The sequence below is a fragment of the Ammodytes marinus genome (genome assembly GCF_949987685.1).
Source record: "Ammodytes marinus genome assembly, chromosome: 17".
In the NCBI taxonomy this organism is placed as follows: Eukaryota; Metazoa; Chordata; class Actinopteri; order Uranoscopiformes; family Ammodytidae; genus Ammodytes; species Ammodytes marinus.
The window spans coordinates 1,372,228-1,398,478 of NC_137221.1; the positions used below are offsets into that span (position 1 = coordinate 1,372,228).

Here is a 26,251-nt window from a genome sequence, read left to right on the forward strand (position 1 = left end):
CTATATCGAAATACGTCAAAACAAAGTTATTTGACCCAATGGACATCTTCAAATTTCTTGTTTTGTTTTACCAATAATCAGGTTTTAATGTGAAAAAGAAAATGTAAACTTCTTCACATTTCAGGAGTAAGAACATTCACAAAGCAGTTACAGTACATATATCATATTTTAAGCATATTTTTCTGGATAGAGGAAATTCCCCCAAAAACTGGAAACTAGGATTAATATTGGGCATGACCTTATGTTTACCAAGTTCATTTCTACAGCACAATTCAGACACAAGGACATTCAAAGTGCTTTAAAGGGGCATACAATACATCAAGATTAAACATCAAACATTTAGACAGCGATGTAGAATGGCTGCAATGAACATTACTTGACTGACAATATAGTTATATTCTTACAAACTCATTCTAAAATATTGGGGAATCTGTGTTCACCAAACTAAATAGAATGTGTGTGTTTTTTTTTGTGTGTGTGTGTGTGTGTGGCTATGAGTGTGTGTGTGTGTGTGTGTGTGTGTGTGTGTGTGTGTGTGTGTGTGTGTGGGTGTGTGTGTGTGTGTGTGTGTGTGTGTGTGTGTGTGTGTGTGTGTGTGTGTGTGTGTGTGTGTGTGGGTGTGTGTGTGTGTGTGTGTGTGTGTGTGTGTGTGTGTGTGTGTGTGCGTGTGCGTGTGCGTGTGCGTGTGCGTGTGTGTGTGTGTGTGTGTGTGTGAGTGTGGTGATACTTGACTGCCCTGGTATTACTTCTGCTTCTGACCTATGTCCAGTTACTTTCCAGTGTTTCTCTGTGAGGGCCTCTAACCTTTGGAACACAATACTAACACAGCCCCTCTTATCATACATTCAACCACAATTTTAAAAACTGGCTTGTAAGAAATCAAAAAATGTGAACACTTTAAATTGTATTGTATGATAGTATTTAATCTGATTGCATGGTTATAGTTGGAGCTGTCCTGTTTAACCCTTGGTGGTGGGTACGAATGTTTGTTTGGTTATACGTATGTCTTAAGGAGTCAGTCAATTGATGACATGCGCTACTGTTCTTATCTGTTTTTGTGTGTATTTTTTATAAGTTTTCATTCTTCTAGTCTTTGTGGTCATGTCAACATCTTGCCAAAGGATTGCAGTTCAAAATGAGCCTGCTGGCTATCACTGGTACGTTTATAGAAATGTTAATCAAGATGCACTGTCCTTTGAATAAAGAAATACATTAAATTAAATTAAGGATCACAACGAGTGTAAACAGCTGCATTTATTTCAAGCATTCAATAATTGAACTCCGATACAGACAGGTAAAAGTGAACCGGGCATTCTGATTGGATGCGGCAACACAGTACGGTGTGGCTCATAATGAACAAACTGCATAATCATTTTAGATAGGATAAGATAGGATAGGACATGGTGTTTTCCTCAGTATGGTTCAAACACACACACACACACACACACACACACACACACACACACACACACACACACACACACGCACACACAGAAAAACACACACACACACACACACACTCCTCAGCATCCTGCTTGACCAGTCAGCGGGTCTGTGTTGTCGGTGGGAGCCTCCCCGGTCTCCAAAGCTCTCTGGACCTTCTGCCAGAAGAGCCCCGTGTGTGGGCCGGCCTGGGGCCAGCTCAGGTAGGTCCGTCTCTTCACCAGCTTCCTCATGCGGTAGTACGGAGACATCTGATAGGCCGGGATCTCCTCCAGAAACAGGAGGATCAACACGTCCTTCTGCTCGTCAAACAGACGGAAACTAGGGAAACAAACCACAAAGAACGGAGTGTAAGGATTAGTGTACATTCAAGCCATCGCTAAACGAGTTGACATAAAGTTGATTAAGCCTATCAGCTCCACAAAACTTTCTCTGTATTTTTCAGTATGGCAGCGTTTACAAACTGGTGTCTCCCCCCCCCCCCCCCCCCCCCCCGCCGACACTGGAGCAGAAGCTCAGAAAAATCCCAAGAAGAGCCCAATAAATGTTTCTATTGTTGATTCTGATAAGAAAAAACCTGGACGTACAGTAGAAGGTATAAAATCCATGTGCCATCACTGAAGGCTTTACTCATGTAGATGCACCGACAGAGTTGTTGTAATTACCCAGAATTCCTCATGGGGGCGACAGAAGTTAAGCACTATAGCAGATGCTGTTGAGTGCTACAATCAACAACAACTGAAAGCTACTTTAACTTTTGAGGTTAGACAGACAGACAGACAGACAGACAGACAGACAGACAGACAGACAGACAGACAGACAGACAGACAGACAGACCCCACCTTGCCATCTGTATCTCCCTGGAGCACCACTCGCTCTGCAGGTAGCGCCGGCTGATCACACAGATGGTTTTCCTGCTGCCGTAGATGGCGTCTGTGATGTTCTCTATGATGGGCTTACCTGTGGACACAAACAGCAGCATGTAGTGTGGCCAGTGCTTGAAAAAACTTTGTTTGCTATTCTCGCAAAAGGAACATAATACATTTCTGGACCGTGTGCCTCTGATAAAATCGGCTTTAGCCAAATGTCATCTCTGGCAGACAAAAACGCACAGAGCTGCAAGAAGACAAGAATGTGAAACCCCTTTAGAGCAACACTTGAGAGATAAAGTGTGCATTGTACTGTCAAGTGTATTCTGCTCTTTGTGAGACATTTGATATGGAAAAGAGGAAGAACATTAGAGGAAGAGAAACAGGCCAGCAGATGAAAAGACTAGATACATGTCTGTAAAGTATGTTAATGAGCAGTGTGGGGGGAAGCTAAGTTTGCCAACACCCAATGTGTTAACAGAGGAAGCATTGAACTAGAGCAAAGTAGTGAGGGGCTGTGTTTGGGTAATTTGATGTTTTCATTTGAAACGGATGGAAAGATTTTGTTTTCACTTTCAAAATTGAAGTTAAGGGTCTATAGAACAATTTTGGTTTGAGTTTCAAGAAACCAGACCAACATATTGTTATGTGTGAAAATTAAGACCTTCAAAAATTCATGATTTTTATTGTGGCCATTTTGGAAGATGGTGCCAAATAAATTAACCATCTTCCAAAAAAACTTAGTGAAATTTGAGTCAGACTAGGGGCCTATTGCATACAACTAGGATAAGGGATTAACCTAGGATTTTTCGGTTATCCTGGCTTGCGTTAGCCATGATCCGGTTGCATAAAAGCGGAGGGACATAAGTTACCATGGAGATTTATCCTTTACGTTTAGCCTGGTCCCGACCAGGCTAAACGTAAAGGATACACTTATTCTGTTGCATGACTGGCTCAGTCAGCTGTCACTCCGATCTGAAGGTGTTTAACAGTTATTCCATGATCTTCTGTGTAATGCTTAAGTTTCAATAACCTGTTTTAAAGTACCATATAAAAGACTGCATTGTCATTTAGTTAAATAGTTATTTTTTTATTATTTAACCTGAACCATTTATAATTAACTTAATTATAATTACATTAAGATGAAATTATATACATTATAATAATTTATGTGATAGTCTGTTCATATTGCGGGCTATATTTATACAATTGATTATCGATGGTAGATGACGTTGCAAATGTGGGTCAAATAAATTCACTTTGTACTTATAACTATATCGAGGTGCATCTAAAACAAAATTAAATATCAATGAAAGTTTCCTTTTTTCTGTAATTTAATTCAAAAAGTGAAACTTAAATATGTTCTAGATTCATTACACATTAAGTGAAATTAATCTAGAATAAACTTTTACAGACTTATCAGAAGGTCGACATTTCTGATTGGTTGTATGCAATATTCTAATATTTTGAGATACTGGATTTTTTATTCCATGATCAATCAATCATCCAAAAAGAAGGCCTGACATATTTCACTTTGTGTAATGAAAGTTTAACTTTTTGAATGGACATTCCATGATATTCTATTTTTTAAATGCACCTGCAGACTGCTCACTGTCAACTATTTTATCATAAAACAATACAGGGACATCAAGATTAGTTGGCAGAGATGACATCCCCTGCATAAAATGAACTGCCCCCTGATTTACGGTTTAAACTAGCAAGGCATTGTGGGAAAATGGGCCGTCTTTTACATTTTTACATCAGTAAATCTGAGTTCGATCTCTGGGTCTACTTCTGAAAGCTGTGGGCTGGCTCTTAACAGAATGACTTACACCTGGCTTGACAAAGCAGCCCCTTTACATCCTGGATTGGCGTTTATGTAACTGACTAATCCAAAGTGCCCAGGCTGGACTTTGTCAAGGCTGGCTTTATCAATCATCCTGGATATCTTAATACCACTTTTATGCAATAGGCCCCAGAAAGTGTTCATGTATTTGTGATAGGATGGCCTGGAGGAAAGGGGTCGACCAGTAACCATGAGGTCTCTGGCTCCTCCCAGTAACCATGAGGTCTCTGCTTCCTCCTCCCAGTAACAATGAGGTCTCTGGTTCCTCCTCCCAGTAACCATGAGGTCTCTGGTTCCTCCCAGTGACCATGAGGTCTCTGGTTCCTCCCAGTAAATATGAGGTCTCTGGTTGGATCCCCTGCACCGGACAGGAGGGCGTTAGTATTAAAACTAGTGGTGTCTGGAATTACATCCACGTTGCCCACCATCTTTAGCAGTGTGTCCTTGAGCAAGGCACTAAACCCCCAAACTACAGGGGCGCTGTACTATGGCTGACCCTGTTTGAGGACAATGGTAGAGATGGTGGTCACCGTAGATGTAATAGCAGCCACAACTAGTTTTACTACTAACACCTTCCTGTCCAGTGCCTGGGATCCAACCAATCCATCCATGTTTAATGGGAAGAACCAGAGACCTCATGGTTACTGGGAGGAGGAACCAGAGACCTCATGGTTACAGGGAGGAACCAGATATCTCATGGTTACTGGGAGAAGGAACCTCTCCAACTCTAGGCCATCCTACCACCCTAATAAAGACAGAGATGAAGAGAGTGACTCCTGACCTGGTTGGAAGTCCCTGTGGTGCAGACACAGCCTCCAGCCCTGCTCTCCTTCCAGCACTGGGAGCATCTCTCTGAGGACCCAGGCCTCGTCGTGAACGTTGTAGGAGATGAAGGCGTCGTAGTGGAGAGCAGCTCCCTTCTTCCTCTTCCTGCTGTCATAGAGGAAGGCCAGGAACAGGTGATAGGCGTAGGCTAGCTGCCACCTCAGGAAGTGGTAGATGAAGGACGCTAGTAGGGTTAGCACCACCACACCAGAGCTGCTAATGAAGCATAGGAAGCTAACGTCCATCCAACAGGACTGGAAGTCAAAGTCCAGCAGCTTGCTGCCTTGTTGGGCCGCAGGAAAGGAACAAGAGTACTGGTAGGCGTTAACAACCTGAGTTTGGTTGTTGCTCTTCACCCATTGGATGAAGCCGGCGTTGGAGCAGTCGCAGGTGAAAGGGTTCTCGGCCAGGTCCAGGTGTGTTAGTGCAGGGAGAGACTGGAAGACCGTCTCACTGATCACTGTGATCTCATTCTGTCTCAGAGTCAAACGTCTGAGTGCAGACAGGCCGGCCTGGGACAGGAACTCTAAAGACTTCAGCTTACTGTCAGAGAGATCCAGAGACTCCAGGTTTGGGATCGGCCAAAACAACTCAGGGTTCAAATCTGATAAATCTGTCTGTCCTATGGTCAAACTCTTGAGCTGGTTATTGAACTGAAATGTGTCTGGACGGGGCGCAGAAATATACACGTTTTCAGCTGTGAAGTCCTCTAACTGTGTCATAGCCTCGTGCAATTCTACCGGTAAGTCAAATGGGAAGCCGTAGTGATAACCCTTGCATATCATTTTGAAGGTTTTCAGAGAATTCAAAGGGAAGGTGGATTCATTATAGTTTGGATTGGGACCTTTGAAAGTGCCGTCTGTATCGAAATAGATTGTTAGATTCCCTAGCTGCTGTAATCCTTCAAAGTTGTTTTCAAAAGAGAGTGGAAGAGAAACACTGAGAGATTCCAGGCTTGTCAGACCGTCAAAAGCTTTACTTTTCACCCGTCCGATACGCTTTGACACCACATCTAGATTTTTCAAGGAACCTAAACTTTCGAAAGAATTAGACTCAAAAATGACGATAAAGTTTTTGCTCAAATCCAGGAACTCTAGTTTCTCCAGGCCTGTTTTGAAGGTGCCTCCTAATTTCCACATCAGGTTGTCGCTCAAATCTAAAACCTTAAGATTACGAATGCTTTCAAAAACACACTTGTCCAGTTTGGAAATCTTGTTTGCGGTCAGGTAAAGCTCTGTAAGGCTTGTTGTGTTTACAAAATCCTCACAAGTCAACTCAGAGATGAGATTGTCTTCAAGGTTTAGGACTTCAAGAAAGGACAGAGCTCTGATGTCATCTGGTACTTTAGTGAGTAAGTTGGTGTCGATTTTTAGAAACGTCAGTCTCTTCATGGATTGTATCGAGTCTTTCGGCAGCTCTGTCATGTGAGTAGCGGATAAATCAAGCTCCCTGAGCTGAGAGCAAGTTACAACTTTAGCACTTAAATTGGCGACATGGTTGAAATAGAGATCAAGCTTCCTGAGTGTTGGTATTTTGCAGACCGTATCCAAGAGACCTTTCTTGATCTTCTTGTTCGCATAATTCAATCTCAGATGCACCAGTGAATCAAGACTCTGCAGGACTCTTTGAATCTCTTGAAACCGAATCACAGTTGTACTGAAATACAGCCGAGTTACGTTGTGAGGAATCTCCAATGTCATGCCCGCTTCATGGCCACAACGAGAAAGGTCTATCATATCAAGGTGAGGAAACATCTGGGTCGTGATGCTAAACTTCTCAAATTTATTGCCAAAAACATCCAACACCTTCAGGCCTGAGGTGACATTTGGCTGCAGGTCTTTGCTTTCAAAGGAGCTGAATTTATTCCTCTCGATACCCAGATCCTGAAGCTGTGGCAGCTGGAGGATAGGTTCAATTTCAGAAATTTGATGGAGCAAATTATCACCTAATTTCAATGTTTGTAATCTGGTCAGGAACTGAAAGGCAGAGGCATGGATGAACTGAATGCTGTTCTCGTGAAGGTCTAGCGCGGTGAGATTATCCAGACCCTCAAAGATGTTTTCTGTCAGATTGGTGAGTTTATTTTCCCCCATGCTGAGATATTTCAACCCCTTTAAATGTATGAAAGAACCGTCGTCAACGTGAGAAATCTTATTTGAGTGCAAAGTCAAATTTCTCAGTTTTGACAAGTCGCCAAAATCTTTCCTGTTAATACGTTCAATTTGGTTTTCATGGAGTCTGACTATTGTCGCATTTCTGGGGATGTCATCGGGGATGGTGACTAGTTTATGGTGAGTGCAATCAAGAGAAACCTCAGCCGAGGCGTCTGTAGAATATTCAATGCTGCAGTTTTTCAGGGAGTAAGACAGTGAAGGGTTTAGATTAAGCAGGAGAAACAGAAGTAAGAAAAGAAAAGACTGGCTTCCCATTGTTGATGCTGTCGTTGTTCAAGGTGTAAATCTGCAGAAGAAGAACACAATGATACACAATGTTAATTTATGTCTCTTATTTCGTTATCGGTCAAAAGTTTTAGAACACCTCCATTTTGGTGTCCCTGATTGGTTCATGTATCTAGCCTCCAGTCAGACCAGACCCTACCCGCTTACTGTCTATCAGTGGAAGTCAGCCCCTGATTGGTTCATGTAGTCATCAATCTAGTCCGGATTGACAACCGGTTTCGGACTTTCTAACAAACAATATGTAAGGGTAGGCAAGCACACATCGTCCACTTTGACCATCAACACCGGGGCCCCCCAGGGCTGTGTGCTTAGCCCGACTGCAGCTCTTCCTCCCCATCCACCCATGTAATAAAATATGCCGACGACACAACAGTGCTCGGCCTCATCACCGGGAATGATGAGATACAGGTGAGAAGTCCAACTGCTGGCAGCATGGTGCAGCAGCAGCAACCTGGCCCTCAACACAAAACACCAAGGATGTAATAGTGTATTTCTGTAAGACCGGACAACTGAGCCACTCCCCACTCCTCATTGGGAATGAGTTGGTGGAGAGGGCCCATTGTTTTAAGTTTTGAGTGTGACTGTGTTGTAAGAGAAATATCGCCTCTGGTTAACTTCTAGCACTGTGCAGTGGAGAGTGTGCTGACCTGTGGGTAACTGGTGTGGTTTGAGAAGGAGGCCATACACAGAGTATAGAGGTCATTGGGGTCATCCTACCAGACATCACGACTGTGTTCACCTCCTGCTGCATGCGCCGAGTGAGAAATATCCTTCAGGACAATCTTTTATTTTATTTATTTATTTATTATTCTTTCGGACACACACACAATTTTCTCCTTGACATATTCACACATACATCTCTGTGTTATGGTCCGAAGGGTTAGCCTGGAAATCCAGACCCTGATATCTTGAATGATAGAGGGTCTGGCCACGATCAATAGTAATTTCCAACTCAAGGGGCGGCTCCTACTCGTGCATTTCAAATGCCACTGCACGCAGTTGGATAGCACTACAACCAATCAGAGCGATGCACAAGGCGACGTAAGCCCCTTTCGTTTAGCGAACAGCTGTTAAACTGTTAAATTAAACGTTTGCCGTTGTCGGTCGGCAAAGTAGAACATTCCACTTACTTGCTAATGAAAGATTTGAGTGCCGTCTTCCAAATCGTTAAGGGTCGAGGCCAAAGCAGTCTCAAACTCACACAACATATCCGCAGCCATCTTTGATGTTTACTATCACGGCTTCGACGTCGCATGCACGTCACTGTCGTCATCCGGTTATGTCCTCCCCAGAGCACCATATAAAGGGCTCTGGCGCGCCCATATTAGATAGAACCAATTGAAACCACCAGCCAGATTTCTGGCTTTCTTGATAAAGCTTCAACGGAGCGTGTCCAGACCAACACGCGCAGCAAATTTAATTTGCCAGCGCCTAGTGGCAGGTCTGGGAATGCCAGGCTACCGAAGGGTAGCAGGAGAAGCCAAAGGCTTATCAGGTCCGCCCCCATTTTCATCACACTCAGATACACAGATACACAGCTATACTGACACAGATAAAACACATCTGCAAAAGCAAAAGCACTGCAAAACAGTCAAGTCTGTACCTCTGTTATTTGCCATGGCACTATTATGGCAGTGACATTCACACCGTGCTCAGCTCCCTAGTAAGCTATCTGTCTGTAGATCCTCAATAACCTTTGAAACATAACTTTTTTCTACACCCAGCACACCACCGGTTTCAACCAATGCCCCCTGGCAGAAGATATAGGTCCATCAGGGCTGAAACTAGCAGGCTGGCCAACAGTCCATACCCCCAGGCAGTCAGAAAAGACGTTTGAAGATTTCATGAAATCTTCAAATGTCTTTTTTTTTTTTTTTTTTTTTTTTTTTTTTTTTACCAATATTCAGGTTTTGAATCAAATATGAAAAAAGAAATTAGGATCAAGAACATTGGAGTATTTGCAAAAGGTTTACAGTAAATATATCATATTTCAAAGTAGCTACAAGGAACTTTTAAATATTTCTGAAACAGTCTCATTTTTCCTCTGATGATCATAAATTACATGTAACAGCAAACGAGACCATCAGTGCAAAGAATGCTATTTTGATATTGTTTTTCTTAATGCCTTTGTCATGGGTATACGCTCAACCAGGAACTACAGTTGGCGTAATGAGGAAAATACCCAAATCACTGGAAACTAGGATTAACAGTGGGCGTCGATTTATTATAAGGCAAGGCTAGTTTATTTCTACAGCACAATTCAGACACAAGGCCATTCAAAGTGCTTTACATGGGCATCAAGATTAGACATTAGAAAGTGCATTTACGAGATAATAAAAACAAAGAAAATACATCAAGATTCAAGATTAGACATTAGACATTAGACAGCGATGGAGAATGGGTGCAATGAAAATTGAGTGATTGACAATTTACAAATTTTTCTATCAAAACAATCTAAAAATATTTGGGAGTCTGTGTTCACAAAAACAGATAGAATGTTATGTGTAATGTTTATGTGTCTTTTGTTGAGTATATGTGTACTGATGTATATGTATTGTATGTAGGCCTATGCATATGTGGATGTACATATATATATATATATATATATATATATATATATATATATATATATACATATATTATTTATCATTATTGTTTTTTGTTTTGTTATTTATTTATTTATTTGTTTGTTTGTTTGTTTGTTTATTTATTTATCTATCTATATTGTTTACATTAAAACAATGTTTGTAGGATCTTGTAAATATGAAAAATAAGTTCCCAGAGTTATATATGATCCTAAAATAAAGTATATATAAACAAAAAACAGATAGAATGTTTTTTAAGGTATAAGTCTTAAAGAGATACTCACGGAGCGGTCAGACGTCTGTGGCGTAGAGTAGACTCTAGAGTTTATCCCCCAAAGCAGCAGAACAGAATAGGTTAACGGTGGCATGACTTCCTCTAAATGTGACACTTGTGGTGTGTGCTTGTGTTTGTGTGTTTGTGTGTGTGTGTGTGTGTGTGTGTGTGTGTGTGTGTGGCGTGTGTGTGTGTGTGTGTGTGTGTGAGTGATATGTGATGCTATTATCGGACAGACTTCTGCTTCTGAGTTGGTCGCGGATCAGTGAAGCTCACACACACACACACACACACACGCACACGCACGTGCACACACACACAGGCGCACACACACACACGTAGTCTATAGTCATGTAGTCATAGGCTGCGTATTAACACTGGCTTCTTTTCTTCAACGCACACACACAGAGGGGACTGATTGGGAGGAGATTTTCATTTTGACAGAAAGTGATTATTTTCTCCAATTTGACATACTTCTATAAATACCTATTTCAAATGTGCAAGAAGATAAATTATACCAAAGTGTTTTATATAGAAATGTTCAGAACACATTAGGCCTTTGTTTTCTGAGGTCTACTTATGTCCTAGACCATTGTGTATATAAATAATTGGCTTAAATGCTGAAAAATGAATTGCGATTTTTGAAAAACCTGGAAATTTGTGTGAAAGAAGAACCTTTAGTCATCCTGTTGAGTTGTTTTGGCTCTTGAAATTGCTTCTCCTAAGCCTTAGCTTCAAAAATGCAGTGGTAATTTTCCAGAACACAGTAGGGGAGTGCACAAAACATGACTAATATAAAATTTGGTCCAGAAGCTTTTTGGTAGAAATGTTGTCTCTACTTTCAAAAAACATTAGGAAATTAGACTGAATGAAGACTTTGTACCACATATAAAGACTCATGGGATGTATACTAATAAAAAAGGGAGCATCACAAAAAAAAATTCAAACAAACAGTTTACTATATATAACAACACGCAGGAAAAACAATAATTACAAACTATTTACACACTATGTAGTATACACTATTTACAAGCTAAATGTCAATGCCATGCCACTTTGCAAAACAGTTCCTGTCCACTTGCAGGCAGAGGGCAACATTGCAGCTGGGTGTGTGGGGGCTGGTGGTATTCGAGGTGTGGGTGGCGCTCGGGTTGGTACCTGGGGAATTTGGGCACGGGACCTATTTGATGCGGGTGATGGGGTAGCTGGAGGCCTTATACCTGTGCTCCTTTTGGACATGGACCTTGTGCTGGGCAGGGAAGAAGGTGTTGACACAGGTGGTGCTGATGCTGCAGGAGTGGAAGGTGCTGGGCTGGGTTCAGGCAGCTCTTAGTCCTGTCTGTAAAAAAAGGACAAGAAAGACTGAGTTTTCTTCTTTATAACTGAAAACCCCAACTGCTGTTTACCTTCTTCCCTCCCCAACACAGTTAGCACCTTCTAATGTAGGGACACACAGTTCTTAGCATCTTAGATGTGTATGTAAGGGGAGGAGAGACAACTGATTTCCAACTGTCCTTTATTTTTATCTTCATTGTACAAAGCAACAACAAGTGACCCTTGTTACATTATAATACTAATAGAAATGTTTACACTCTCTCAAATTTCACAAATTGTGTGCAAACAATAGTTGATGCAAAACTGTTTCCAAACTAGATTATTTTACTATGACACAAGGGAAAGACTTCTACACTGAATAAATAACTATATTTGACATGCCACATTATCGTTTTTTATTTATTTGTTTATTATTAGATAAGTGTAGGCTAAAAAACTCTCTGAAACGTCGCAATGTTGTGCTAGAAGTCAAGCCTTGGAAATAAGAACCATCACGCGACAACTGACTATTGCGCACAGTAAACGCAAGTTTCAGATTACAAGAGATTTTGTAAATTCTCTTACCTGTCTTCAAACGGGTCGATGTGATCTTCATAACCACATTCGTCGCCTGAATCAAATCCTTCGATGTCAGAATGGCCATCTTCTTCATGGCTACTAACTTCTGCAAATCTCTGCAACAGCAGCGTCTGTTTACAACTTTCTTGTCGCCATTGTTTCCACTGAAAGATTCCTGTTCCCTTCAGTAAAAAAACCCAGGTACTACGGTAATAAGGTATGTCCTTAGGGTTTTACTTAGTGCTGATTGGTGGGTTTTGTTTCAGAAATATTGATAGACAAGCACATCCAACCAATAGCGCAACGAGACAAGCAGGTCCAACCAATAGCGCATGGAGTGACGCACAATGTCCTGGAGAAGGAGGCTCACTTCTCGCGTCGTTTTCTAAGCCTGTAGTGGACGGATCTTTTTCAAACTGCATCTGACGTCATGAAGAGGCGTGTCCTGTCTGACCAAAAGTCTCTGAGCTCGACACACAAACAGCGTCTCTGATTACTATCCGCTGCCACAGAGGAAGAAGCATGAGTTCTCCACAAACGGTGACTATACACTTTATGTTACTATGGTGTTATTATGATGTTTCTTCTGTTTGTACCCTGTTACAAGATTGTTTTGTATGTGTGCGTGTGTGTGGGGGGAGGGGTTGTTCCACAGCCGAGCGGACAGGCCAGGGACAGAGGGTGTCGTATTACTGTTGTGTACTGTGTTAAGCACACTGAGGCAGATTACTGTCCACAATATCGGGCATTATACATAAAACTGGTTCTATTAGATGAGGAAAGTTATTTCCGAGTTATCTTGTGCAAAAAAAGAAAGACAATTTGTGATTTTGGAGCGACTATCATGCAGCAGAAGTGCAAGATGAGATAGGAAAAGATGGCGCAGTTAGACTTACGTAACTTACGTAGACTTAAGTTAGTTCAGACAAAGAACAAGAGAATACAAAAAAGAGGAGAAAAACGCCCGTTTCTTGCGCGCACACACACACACACACACACACACACACACACACACACACACACACACACACACACACACACACACACACACACACACACACACACACACACACACACACACACACACACACACACACACACACACACACACACACACACACAGGATCACTAAACGTCTGGCTCTTGATCACTCAATGCTAATTTGCAGACTGGGAGGCACTAGGATGATGCAAATTCAAATGGGTTTTCTTTGAAACACTCAGGACACTTAGGGTGTCGCCCAACACCAGGTGTGAGTTGATTGTCTTTAGATGTAAGAGTCTTTTCAAAGTCTTTTAAAAGTCCTCTAGTGTAAGCCCAGCATAAGGTGTCGCCTCAGACCTACGGTGCCGGCCATACATTAGACTAATGTATTCATAGCATGTCTTTACAAAAATAAAGATGAGGGGAAATACACATACTTGTTTAAAAAATGAACGTAGGGACAAGAGTAAAATGAACATACATTTGCTTCCACAACACATACACACACTATATTGTATACTGTATAGACATAAACACACACACAATTTGTAGCTTACCAATGTGCTTGAGAGTGTATCTTGGGAAGTAGACTGGCCTTGCAATAGACCTCCTGAACCCAATATACCTGCAGCTGATGCAATCGGATTCTGAAATGTCACCGTAGAGACAACAGTTATTACAAGTGTAGAGTATATCACTCCCTGAAAATGATAGCAGAGTCATTCCTCGTGTGTTATTTCTGTCCCCAGGAAATTACTTTTAACAGTTTACATGGAATAAATGGAATTCACCTGATCTTTAAACATGAAATAAGTACTAGAAATGTTTACAAAAGTTAGTGAGGTAAGCCTATAAGCTGAAAACATTGTTTTCTTTGCCTCGAGAACAAACGTTTATAACAGCGAAAATCAAAGCTGCTTTACTCTGTTTTTGAACAAGCTTATCGATTTTGCCCGTTAGCAGCAAATAGTGTAATTTGTAAACAGAAATAGGCCTATAGTACAATATTACGACAGTCTTACCTGTAGGCGAGGGCGTTTTGCTGCGGGGACAGCACCGGAGGGACCGGCCTCTTCGTCATCTTGCAATGGGCCCACAGCAAAGACCGACGGTACAGCTGTTTCTGTTAGAGTAGGCCGGGTCCAACTCATGCCTACAATATTTCCCAAAAAATCCTCCGGCTTGAAATGGAGACTGCACACTCTTTTTTTTCTTTAGCAATTCAATACTGGCGTCTTCTCCGATGTCGGGGTGTTGTATCGCGCGGAGCCAAAGCTTGCAGCGCTCAGTGTCTTTCAGCGGAAAACTGTGAAGACTTGCAGTCTGTTCCTTCCTTGACTTTTTGGTGCAACCGGGTACAATACAACCGCTGACCATGTTTGCGTTGTGAAAAAACAAAAGCAGAAGTCTGGACAGGTCAACGTATCACGAGGATATGTTTACAAAAAGTTTAGTCGCGGCACTACATTTATTTCCGACTGAAAACGGAAACAGGGGGGCGGGACAGCAAGCTGGGAGCGAGCGCGGTGCATTGTTGGAGTTGGAGGATTTATTACATTTCAGCCAGAAAGAGCAAGAGAGACCATAAAAACACTCTTTCTGCATTTTCTCAGGCTAGGGTGAACCGATTTCTAAAAATGTTGCACATTTATAATACATAGGTTTTGCTCTACATAGGTAAATTCATATTTCCACCGGTGAAATCATCCTTTAAGCTATATTTAGTGATCTCAGACTGCTTCCGCCTAACGTCATTGGAGCCGACATGAATAACAATGTTATCAAAACATGTGTTGTTTTGTGTCTGCGTTCCGCCTTTATTCCCCTTATCCCTGCATGTAGTCAGCATACTAAGATTAGCCTCAATGTCGGATGCTCTGGCTCCAGGTATACATTTAACAGTGGCTGGCAAATCAAGTTTAATGTTGCGAGTGATGGAGTCCCCTATGACTAGCGTGCGGGGCCCAGCCCGACCAACGGGAGCGAGGGAGACAGACGGGCTAACAGGGCTCGCAAGAGCCGAGTACCGATTCTCAGTCCCGAGAGGGGACCGCGAACCAGGGCACCAAGCAAGCCCGCCAGCACCGCGTGCACCCCTGCCCCGCAGGACAGGGCAGAACCCAGCCGCTTCTGCCGAAGCAGTTACCTCAATGCCACCGGGGGTAGTAAGACTCCCGGGGCTAGGGCTAAGCAATGTGTCCGTGCTGTCTATAACGTCAGTAGCAGAAAGCTGCTCCAACTCACGGACGCGAATGCCATTCTAGCCAGTAAAGTAGCACAATCCGCACAAGCCATCACGCACAATATGAGTAAGACACAGAGTCAGACCCAGGGGAGAGTGCGAGAAGCTAAGTGCTAGGATATGCTATATGCTATACAGACAACAACAAATCACCCCCCAACACCAGTGAGGTAGGGGAGCACGACAGGAAAGTGATTAACAATACACAGGGCACAATTTGTGAAGAAAACAGGAAAGTGTGAAGGAAACAATAGAATAAACTTAAGACACGATATAGGACAGGACAAGCAGCAGTAACGTAACAGCTAGCAAATCTTACGTGTAAACCGGAAACCGGAAACCAACAAATGCTTGTCAGGAATTCTCAATGAGGAGGCGTGGCATCTGTCACCTTGGCTATAACCTTGACCAATTACTCTATAACCCAGGCACATTATGCATTATTCTTCTTCTCTGGGGCTCCTCCAACAGGCTTCTCAGTGTAAACCTGCATGTTCAATGCATAGCTGGTGTTTGCATCACATAATGCCCGGATTTTTTGGTTTGGAAGGCATGTATTGCCTTAATGGGCAGCGACCTCTGAATGCCACCAGCATTTCATACATTGTGATATTAGGGCCTGGTTTATAGAGTAATGCACTGTGATATTAGGGCCTGGGTTATAGAGTAATGTTGGTCTTTCAAAAGTAATAAAGTGGTGGAACATTAAAAAAAAAAGTTTGAACATTAAAAATGAGTGAATTATCCTAATTGAACCATTCCTTGTTAGAGGTAAGGAACACCATTGCACTGAATAGAATAGTTAATAATGGAGTTAGTAATGACATGTTCACACTGCTTGTTAGGATTGTTTTGGTTTTGGACATCTTTTGGATAATAAACATGCATCGGGTCAAATTGACCCGGGAACACCATTCCTGTTCCTGACAAATGAACATAACAGGAGGGATAATGTTTGCACTATACTTTTACCACCACAAGAGTGAGCAGCTTACAGGTGACTCAGACCAAGACACCAGTGACCCCTGTTTCCATCCGGGGTGTCACTGTGGAGGATTACAAATACCTGGGAATGTACAATGTCTTCCACATCTGCCTGGCTATTCAGCGTATGTTCTATGAGTCTGTGGTTGCCAGTGCTGCATCCTGCCTGCCTGCTTGTTTGTGTTTTGACCCACCCTTTGGACATTGGATTACCCTTTTGCCTGCCCCTACTGGACTTGTTTGCCATGCTATCCGACTACCTGGTTTGACTTCTGCTCTTTATTAAAACTTTGTTGCTGCACCTGAACTGTTGTTTGTTGTGCTATTAGGTTCTTACCTGCCATTTTGTGTCTACCTGACAATTATTTATTATCTATAATCTACAAAGGGTTAGGGTTTGAGATAAGAGAAGGCTGCAAAACATCTGCATAGTGGGAAAGCAGCGAGTGGGATTGACAATTTAACTTGACAAAGTTATAAAGTAACTGTTGAGTCTTTTAATATCATGTAATAATTTCTTATGGAGAGTAGTATCAAAATGACAATTGATACTACTCTGTTATTGATATATATCTATAGCTATCGGTCATTGTCACAACGTGTCAAGCTCCCTGTTTTCTGGTGTTGTCTTTTCATGTTCCCGTTTTATTTTTAAGTGTCCATTCTGTGTCATTACTGGCCCCATCTAATGTGTGTGACCTGTGTCTCCAATTTATTTGAGTAAAAAAGTCCTTGTCTTCTTTTCATTTGTCTTAACATTCTAACGATTCCCATCCATACTGCCGACCCTGACTGCACATCTCTGCCTCACTCATACTCTGTCTTTGTATTTCTGTCTGTCTGTCGCTACAGAAACAAAAAGCAACAAAGAAACCTAAACCTCACCGCTGTCCACAGTGTAAGAAAGAGTTCATATCCAGGGCGGCCTTAACGATTCATCAGAGAATCCACACCGGGGAGAAGCCGTACAGCTGTGACCATTGTGGGAAAACCTTCACTATATCAGGAAACCTTAAAAGCCACCAACGTATTCACACTGGAGAGAAGCAGTACAGTTGTGACCAATGTGGCGAAACCTTCACTACATCAGGAAACCTTAAAATCCACCAACGTATTCACACTGGAGAGAAGCCATACAGTTGTGACCAGTGTGGGAAAACCTTCACTCAATCAGGATCCCTCAAATGCCACCAACGTATTCACACTGGAGAGAAGCCGTACAGCTGTGACCAATGTGGGAAAACCTTCACTGAAGCAGGATCCCTCAAAGTCCACCAACGTATTCACACTGGAGAGAAGCCGTACAGTTGTGACCAATGTGGCGAAACCTTCACTACATCAGGAAACCTTAAAATCCACCAACGTATTCACACTGGAGAGAAGGCATACAGTTGTGACCAGTGTGGGAAAACCTTCACTCAATCAGGATCCCTCAAAATCCACCAACATATTCACACTGGAGAGAAGCCGTACAGCTGCGACCAATGTGGTAAATCCTTCATTCAAGCAGGATACCTCAAAAGCCACCAACGTATTCACACTGGTGAGAAGCCATTCAGCTGTGAGGACTGTGGCCTGAGTTTCACCCAGCTAGGTCATTACAATAATCACAGAAACATCCACACAAAGGTAAAAATCTACCCATGTCAGTATTGTGAGAAAGTCTTCAGTTCCTTCTCCACACAGTGGAGCCATGAGCGTATCCACACTGGAGTCAAAGAGTACCAATGTCAACACTGTGACAAACGGTTCTACTCATCCTTTGAACTCACACAGCATGAGCGAATCCACACAGGACACAAACCGTACTGTTGCGTCAAATGTATGAAAAGCTTCACCACAAACTCCTCCGTGAAGAAACACAAGTGTGTTTAAACCTGGACCGATCAGACCATGATGTGTGAACTCCTCTGTGCATTTCATTTGATTTAAGAACTCACTGAAGAAACATGGGAACACATCTGATTTATGAATTTCTGACATTTTGTGAATTTTAACTGTATTTTGTTCAGAATCATGGCAGTGCAAAATAGCGGCCTTCATGAAGTTGTGACCCGCTTCTATGTAGATATTAAAGGCTCATTCTCAGGAAATAAAAGAAAAAAAAAATGATTTCCAAGTTTTACAGTAATTAAAACAAACGTGTGCATATTATATTCCATTTCTACCAAGTGTGTTCTGAAATATTACTTCTACACACTGCTCCTCTTAAAAGGTCAAATAAAAAGTTGGAAAAATGTCCTGTTCCCATTTGAAAAAAAAAAAATCAATTGTGAAAAATGTTCCAAATGCAATGAACAATATTTGTATTTGTTTCCATACATGTCCAATGATGCATTGAATGAAATACAAGAAAAAGTATAAGATGTGTATGATGTAAACTTTTTGTTTTGTTTTAAATATGAATAATGTTCTGCCTTTGATTTCATTTGTCAGGCTTTAAAGGGTTAAATCCTGTGTTCACATAGAGTTGAGAACTCAACTGAACAGATTCAAAATGACTTGCAGCAACACCGATTGTAAACTGAAATGAAACTGTAGCATCAATTTCTGACAATACTTTACAATTATCGCTTTTTGTAAGGTCACAGAGATCAGCACGGTTTGATATGATTTACGTGACACACTGTTATTTTGCTTCTCTTCATAGTTGTTTATTTCAAATTAGCTGAATTAAAATAATGACGAACCAACAGAAAATAAAATAAATTTGAAGTAGATGTCCTAGCTTTCTCTCTACCCAAAGTCTCTGCCCAAAGTAACTGATTTTCTATAGTTTGGATTTTATAAAATTGTTCTTTAATCACATTTAGTATGACCGGAAGCCAACACTGTATTCTAATATAATCATCTTTCTCTACTTATTTTCTTACTTTTTAAAACATCGTCAAAGTTGTGTATCTTTCTGATTTTAACATATCTCTTCTTGCATTAATCACTCCATTGATTTGATTTTTCATTATTTTGAATCAATTTGAAGATTTGATGTTACTGTAAGAAATTTCCCTGTAAAAAATATGAATCAACTGGCAGCAGGGTTGCCATTTATAATACTGTTAAATTAACATTACTTTACTGTCACTAAAATTGACAGGATTATACTGTTAATGAAAAAAAAAAAGATGAACCTGGACTAAATGTTTATGTTTGCACGGTGCGCAAAAGGGATGTTATATTTCATTGGGCAGATGTGTTTCATTCCATATATAAGTTTGCTATGTCCCCTATTTGTTAAAATGCTAAACATAGAGAGCAGCTTCTGTTTGTGACTTCAAGACACTTGTTACAATATATCAAGTTCAATGGAATGATTCTTTTATATTGTAAATTGTCTCCTGAGGTGAACTTGGGATCTGGCTTAGGATGTCCACAAACCGTTTTGTTATCACAAAGAAAATAACGGTTAGTTCACAGAAATGTTTTATATAAACAAAATGCATAGTGAGGTAATGGAATGAAACATCCCCTTCACTGAGAATTGTAAATAGCAACATAACAAACGTTTAGTCCAGTGCAAGTCATTGTGGGAAAGGGGGCGTCTCTACAATACACTTGGTTGTGCTTACTTGATTTATCTAAGGCAATCCGTTTCCTTCATTCTACTGAGTAAACACCACTCTACAGTTAAGTAAGACTAACTTGGTTTAATTAAGTTAACTGCACTTTCCATTTCCAAGGCTGTCAACAAAAATGTGTATGGATTTATATTACTGCCTTATTTATCCCTTTATATCCTATGGCAATATAGTATGGGCAAGTGTAGATTTGATTTTTGTGTTACAGAAAAAAATTGTTAGAACTGTAACCAACTCCAGTTGGGACGCTCATAGTGCTCCGTTATTTCAAAGTCACTTTTGTTTTCCAGTTTTTCAATGATTTACTTCCCTCATCTTTTAACAGTTTTTTTATAACCAGGTCACAGATCCATAGTCATCAGACCAGATCTGTAGATCTCCTTCACCGTTTCTTTTTTTTCAATTAGGGATAGAGGTCCAGTCATTTGGAACACTCATCTTTAGTTACTTTCAAAAAACATCTTAAAATGTATCTAATTTTAAAAGCTTACGATAATGTGTTAAACTGAATGTATGTTATATTGTCTTTTTGCTTGTTAGTTACATCTTTACATTGCTTTTTTACTATATGTACTTAAATGTATTTTTATTTTTGTAACATGACTTTGTAGTTGTTTAATCTCTTTAATTTTATTTTTGTTTGTCTTTTTTCTTTTACTTTACTTCTTTACCTTATTGTATTTTAATGTCAGGTGGACATCCTTTATAAGCCCTTCCGGGTTTCTTTTGTCCCACCCGTGCATTTATGTATGTCTATGCGCATCTTCTTGCCATTTTAATCTTGTTTATCTGCACAAATAAAGCTAAACTAAACTAAACTAAAGTAGATATAACTCATCTTCAAGTGAACTTAACCAGAGGATATAAAGTAAACAACACTTATTAGTTAAGATGTGGATGGATGAGGATTAATGAAGAAAATGGTATAAGCTTCACATGTGCAGGCAGCTCACGTCAAGTTGTCCCTTCTAAGTTTGATGGTAAATTAACAGGAAAGTTCAGTATTTTTGAAAAACATTACCGTTCCGTAACATAACAGCAAAGGACTGTAATTTAACATACTGCCTTTTATATTAACAGTTAAATGCTGTTTTTTTTTGATTGCTAATTCTTGCAAATTAATTTCTTTCAACTTCAAGTTCTGACGTGAAAACACTTTAAAACATGAATATTTGACCTTCAGCATGTTGTATAATAAAGATCATATATAACATGTAAATAGCATTCTTTGCACTGATGGTCACGTTTGAAAATTAGTGTTGTGATAACCCGGGATGACCCAAACGCAGACAGAAACCCAGGTAGTCAGTTTAGAACAATGTTTATTTTAGGCAGGCTGGCAGGACACTGGACGGCTGAATGGCGTGGCGAGCAGAGGCTAGTGGATATCCGGAACCCGCAGGCAGGCGAGCAGGAAAGGTGAACAGCGAAGGCAACTGGCACGGAAGAAAAGAGGAGCAGAGTTACAACTAACTCCAACTGAGACTTAGAAAGAAAACAACAAACGTAGAAAATCCTGATCTCGAGTAAATTACCGCTCTGGTACGTAGTATACTCTGGCGCTGAATGACTGAGTCCACAGGCTTAAGTAGAGAGGTCTGATTAGCCAAAGATCCTCACCTGGAGCAGTCTGCCCCGGAGTGCCGCCACGCCCACATGCCAACAGGGAGGCAGACAAATGGAATAACAAGAGGGAGAGACAGACAAGGGAAAACATACAACACATACAGAGGAGAAGGAGAGGCTACCGAGCCGTGAGTCATGACAATACTGTCTGTATTTCTTATTGTCTCTGTAGACAGATTTTAAATGTTCTTTAAACACAAACAAATATTCTCAATCCAAAACAGACCTTTTCTAACAGTGTTCTTCTCATCACTTTTGTCTCTCAAAAAATGTAATTAACATTCTGTCAATAGTTCAGCTTTAATGCTCTTAAAACCTCTTGAGTGTTAGTGGACGTGTATATTACACAGTACCTTGTAAATAAACTATAACAAACATTTTTAACATACATATTTTCTTACCAATGAGCTTCAACTTACTTGTCTAACACGTTTTCAAACAGTACATTTAAGTCCTTTACAAAAACCAATACATATTTAAACACTATACAATAAGTCAAGCAGTGAGCCATATGTGATAATCCCCATAAAACAAAAAGGTAGAGACGAGTGTGGTGTGTACTAGTTTACAGCTACTAGATTAACAGTACGTTGTTTTGCATTGGCCTTTAAAAAAGTTGAGACTTTGAAACTCCTCCCTTTTTTTCCCATGTATCTCATATTTTGTTTTGTATTGAATTTTGTACAGCACTTTGGTCACCTGATGTTGATTTTAATTGTGTATGTGGCTTACTGCGTCGCCATACACTTCTCTCGGTGAACGTCGGACTTTACTAGTTACACATACATTCATTTTCACACTCGCTCTTTACTGAAACAGTACTCTGCACATTCTCCGCTCAGTAACATCAACTTATTTCACATTTTAAACACATAACCCACCTGAAAACAATGATGACACGAGAGACGCGGCTTGTCTTTTCAGAATCCTCATACGTTATGAGGAGCTCATGGGGATGAAGGCAAACCACAATACTACTGTGCCTCCTACTGGCGGGATAGTGCAACTGCATTGCAAAATGTAAATTTATAAATGATATTGCTCATACAAAATAAGATATTTTTTATAGAAAATAAAGTGTCTTAATAATATAATATGGTGCAGTATATAAAAACTTAATAAATCAAATATACACAAATGTGAGCACACAGTAGTGGGCAGAAATAAAAAAAGTTAAATTTACAAAAGGATAAAATCAAAATACAAAAGGATATAACATAAATCGAAGGACAACAAGAGACTAAGATAAATAAACAGTCAAATAAGTGAATATAAAATAAATGCATTAAAACAAAATAAAAACAAAAAAAAACAATGCACAAAGCACTCTGAACTGCAACCTAGAAGCTGTCACTTATGTTCACATCAATTCAAACAATAAACAAAGCAACATTTTTGACATTCAGCCAGTGCTCCTTGGACACAGTCTCTACAGAGGGGCAGTAAATATAGCCCTTGTATTGGCTGTGCCCAGTCTCTGATGTCCTAAACTGCATGCATTTCTACACATTAGCATTAGGGGGTGAGGGCCAGTGGACATAGACAAGCGGCTGGGCAGCTCCAACCCCTGCATCACCATTGCCTTGTCCTGCCTCTTCCCCCGCTAAAGCTGGGAACACACCGCATTGGCCGCCTGCGGCGGTTGGCCGCGTGAATGCAGGAGGTTCGCCGCTTGGTCATATTGGGCCATGTTCACCGCAGTCGCCGCCGCGGCCAACCGCAGCCTCATCGTAGGCAGCGGTTGGCCGCGTGACAGCAGGAGGCTCGCCGCTTGATCATATTGGGCCATATATTCCTGACGCCGACGCCGAGATCAGACCCGTCACACTTACGGTGCAACAACAACAATAACATGGTCCAGCTGTGCCAAAAAATACAGATGTAGGTTCACTGTGTAACCAGCGGCAGTCTTGTCACAAATATCATTAAAACAGCCTGAACACGCACCCCGATCTCAAATACACACACATTAACAGCAATTCAGCAACATACTAAACACATTAACAACAGCAGTGTGTGCTCAGCGGCTAAAATAAAGGCAAACATCAGCCTACCTGAAAGTGAAAGTGTGCCGGCTGACGGAGGACAACACCGGTTCTTCGCTGCACTATATTGGAATTCCACACGGACACCGCCGTCAAGTTTGGGTATATTATCCTCAGGAACAGCACACAGCTTGGTGAGTTTCACTATGCTAACCGGCGCTACCTTGGCTAAAGTACAACCAACAGCTAAACAGATGCAAAATAGCCTACACATATTTGCAGAATGTATTGGAAGCCCGATGTCCTCACTCCACACGCCCACCTCGTCTTGCAGACCACCGCCACCGGGCAATCTCAACGCTGATTGGCTGTGGAGGCGCGGTGCCCGGCGGCGCTGCAGAAAAAGATGAAAAATTTCATCTTTTTCTGCGGCGCCGTGCTCGCCGCACAAGCCTTCGATTCACGCTCCTTCGATGACACAATTTCTATGCGCCGCTAATGGCCGCGCTCCCGATTCACGCGCCTCTCATGAGGCGCGGCCACGCGCCGCGCAAGCCCCCGCCGCCGGCCGCTGGACGCCGATTATTGGGTGGACGCGCGGCCACACGCTAGTACATTGACTTTGTATGTAATCTCGCCGCGCGGCCAGTGCGGTGTGTTCCCAGCTTTAGTGTACCATTGCACCAAGGTGGTGCGGCTCACCAATGGCAAAGTATGACGGGGCATAGAGGGGAAGAAGCAAAGCAACAAAGGTTTCTGACCTGCTGGTCGGAGAGGGACAGAGCAGGGTCATTCCTCAGGTCCACCAGAAACTGTGCCATGCTGTCAACCCTGTCCATACCTGGCACACCATCCACAGCCTAAAGACAACAGAGATGAGCAGCAAGATGTAAGAGCAGTGAAGTGGGGACAGCACAGACACTTATTGTATTACTGTATTTATGCATTATTACACATGTTCTACGTTCCCCAGAGTCATCAGCAGGTGTCTCTGGTGGTGAGGAGACATCTGGTGGTGGTATGGAGGCAGCAGGCTGGAAGAAGGATGCAGCAGGCTGGGAGGAGGCAGAGGAATGTGGGTCATGGAGGAGACCTGCTAGAGTGGAACCAGCTTCTTCCTCCATCATGTCCTCTGTCTCCTCAGGGTCCATCATCAGGGCTCCAGTCTGACTCAGGAGGGAGTCCACAGCAAGCAGCTCTCCTGTCAAAGAAACAACAGACACACACAGGAGGGAGTCCACTGCAAGCAGCTCTCCTGTCAAAGAAACAACAGACACACACATCAATAGCTGTGTTCAAAGCATATGTAGCAGAGTTAAAATGCACTTTATTAATTCTCTTTTTTTTAAATGTTAAGTTCTATCTTAGTTATTTTTGTATTAATTGTCATTTTTATTCCGGTTTCCTGTGGAAATGACACATACTGTATCAAGAATTAAAGGGCTTATGTCTCAGCAAGATTTAGAAAAATGTGTCCATGCATTTATCTATTGACTTGACTACTGTAACAATGTCTTTTGCAGATCTTCCTAAATCAATCAGACTACTTCAGCTAATTCAGAACGCTCAAGTAGCTCGAGTCCTCACTAGGACCAAACAAGTGGATCACATCACCCCAGTTCTGAGGTCTTTACACTGGCTTCCTGCCAATCAAAGAAGTGATTTCAAAATATTGATATTGGTTTATGAAGCACTGAATGTTTTAGGGCCAAAATACATTTGTGATTTGCTGATACGTTATGAACTGTCCAGAGCTCTCAGGACGTCTGGGACAGGTTTACTTACAGTCCCCAGAGTTAGGACTAAACAAGGAGACAGACAGACAGACAGACAGACAGACAGACAGACAGACAGACAGACAGACAGACAGACAGACAGGTTTACTTAAAGTGCCCAGAGTTAGGACTAAACAATGAGAAGCAGACTTTTCTCTTTCCCTTTTAACCTGTCATTTTTATTTAATTGAAATGTTTTATTTGTTTCTATTCATATTTTGTATTCACTTTTCTAATGTCTATTCTATACTTGATGTTTTTTAACCTTGATGTATTTCATGCCCCTGTAAAGCACTTTGAATGGCCCTGTGTCTAGTGTTGTTTTTGGCGGCCTGTTTTAATTTTAGTTTTAGTCTAGTCTTTTTGTCAAACTTTAATTTTAGTTTTTATTAGTCTTAGTCACGTTTAAACTCTTTAAGTCTAGTCAAATTTCTGTCGACTAAATGTCTTGAGCATTTTTGTCTTCTCTTAGTCAATATTATCTGTGACTATTTTCGTCTAGTCTTAGTCAACAAAAAACTGATGACGTTTAAGTCTAGTTTTCGTCAATGACATTTGTATTTTAGTCTTTTTTTAGTACAGACAAAACCAAAACGTTCTTTAAGTCACCCATTTCAAGTCCAACAAGGTTATCTTATCATATTATGTTTACCTTATATACTCAAGAATACATGCAATTCCAGACACAGAAGACGCTCTGATTTGAATTCACAACATATTTCTTTGAGCTACCAAACATGTAAAAATGTCAGATTTTGTATTACAAGATATAACACTACAAATGGTTTGAACCATGATTGGAACCACAGACTGCATACAGTAGAATTTGTTGACGGAAAATAACCAACAGATACTACTGAATTATACCAACTACTGAAGCAAATAC

General features: G+C 41.2%; 1 protein-coding gene across 1 annotated transcript; it reads right to left on the reverse strand.

Moving 5' to 3' along the window:
• Positions 1 to 1,523: 1,523 nt before the first annotated feature.
• LOC307264031 (uncharacterized protein) lies at positions 1,524 to 7,076 on the reverse strand (the record flags this gene model as incomplete). The annotated part of the gene is made up of 3 exons (XM_080045356.1): positions 1,524 to 1,764; positions 2,286 to 2,403; positions 4,940 to 7,076. The coding sequence occupies 3 exons, from the start codon at positions 7,074 to 7,076 to the stop codon at positions 1,524 to 1,526; spliced, it is 2,496 nt and encodes an 831-aa protein (XP_079901482.1).
• Between the last annotated feature and the right edge of the window lie 19,175 nt (positions 7,077 to 26,251).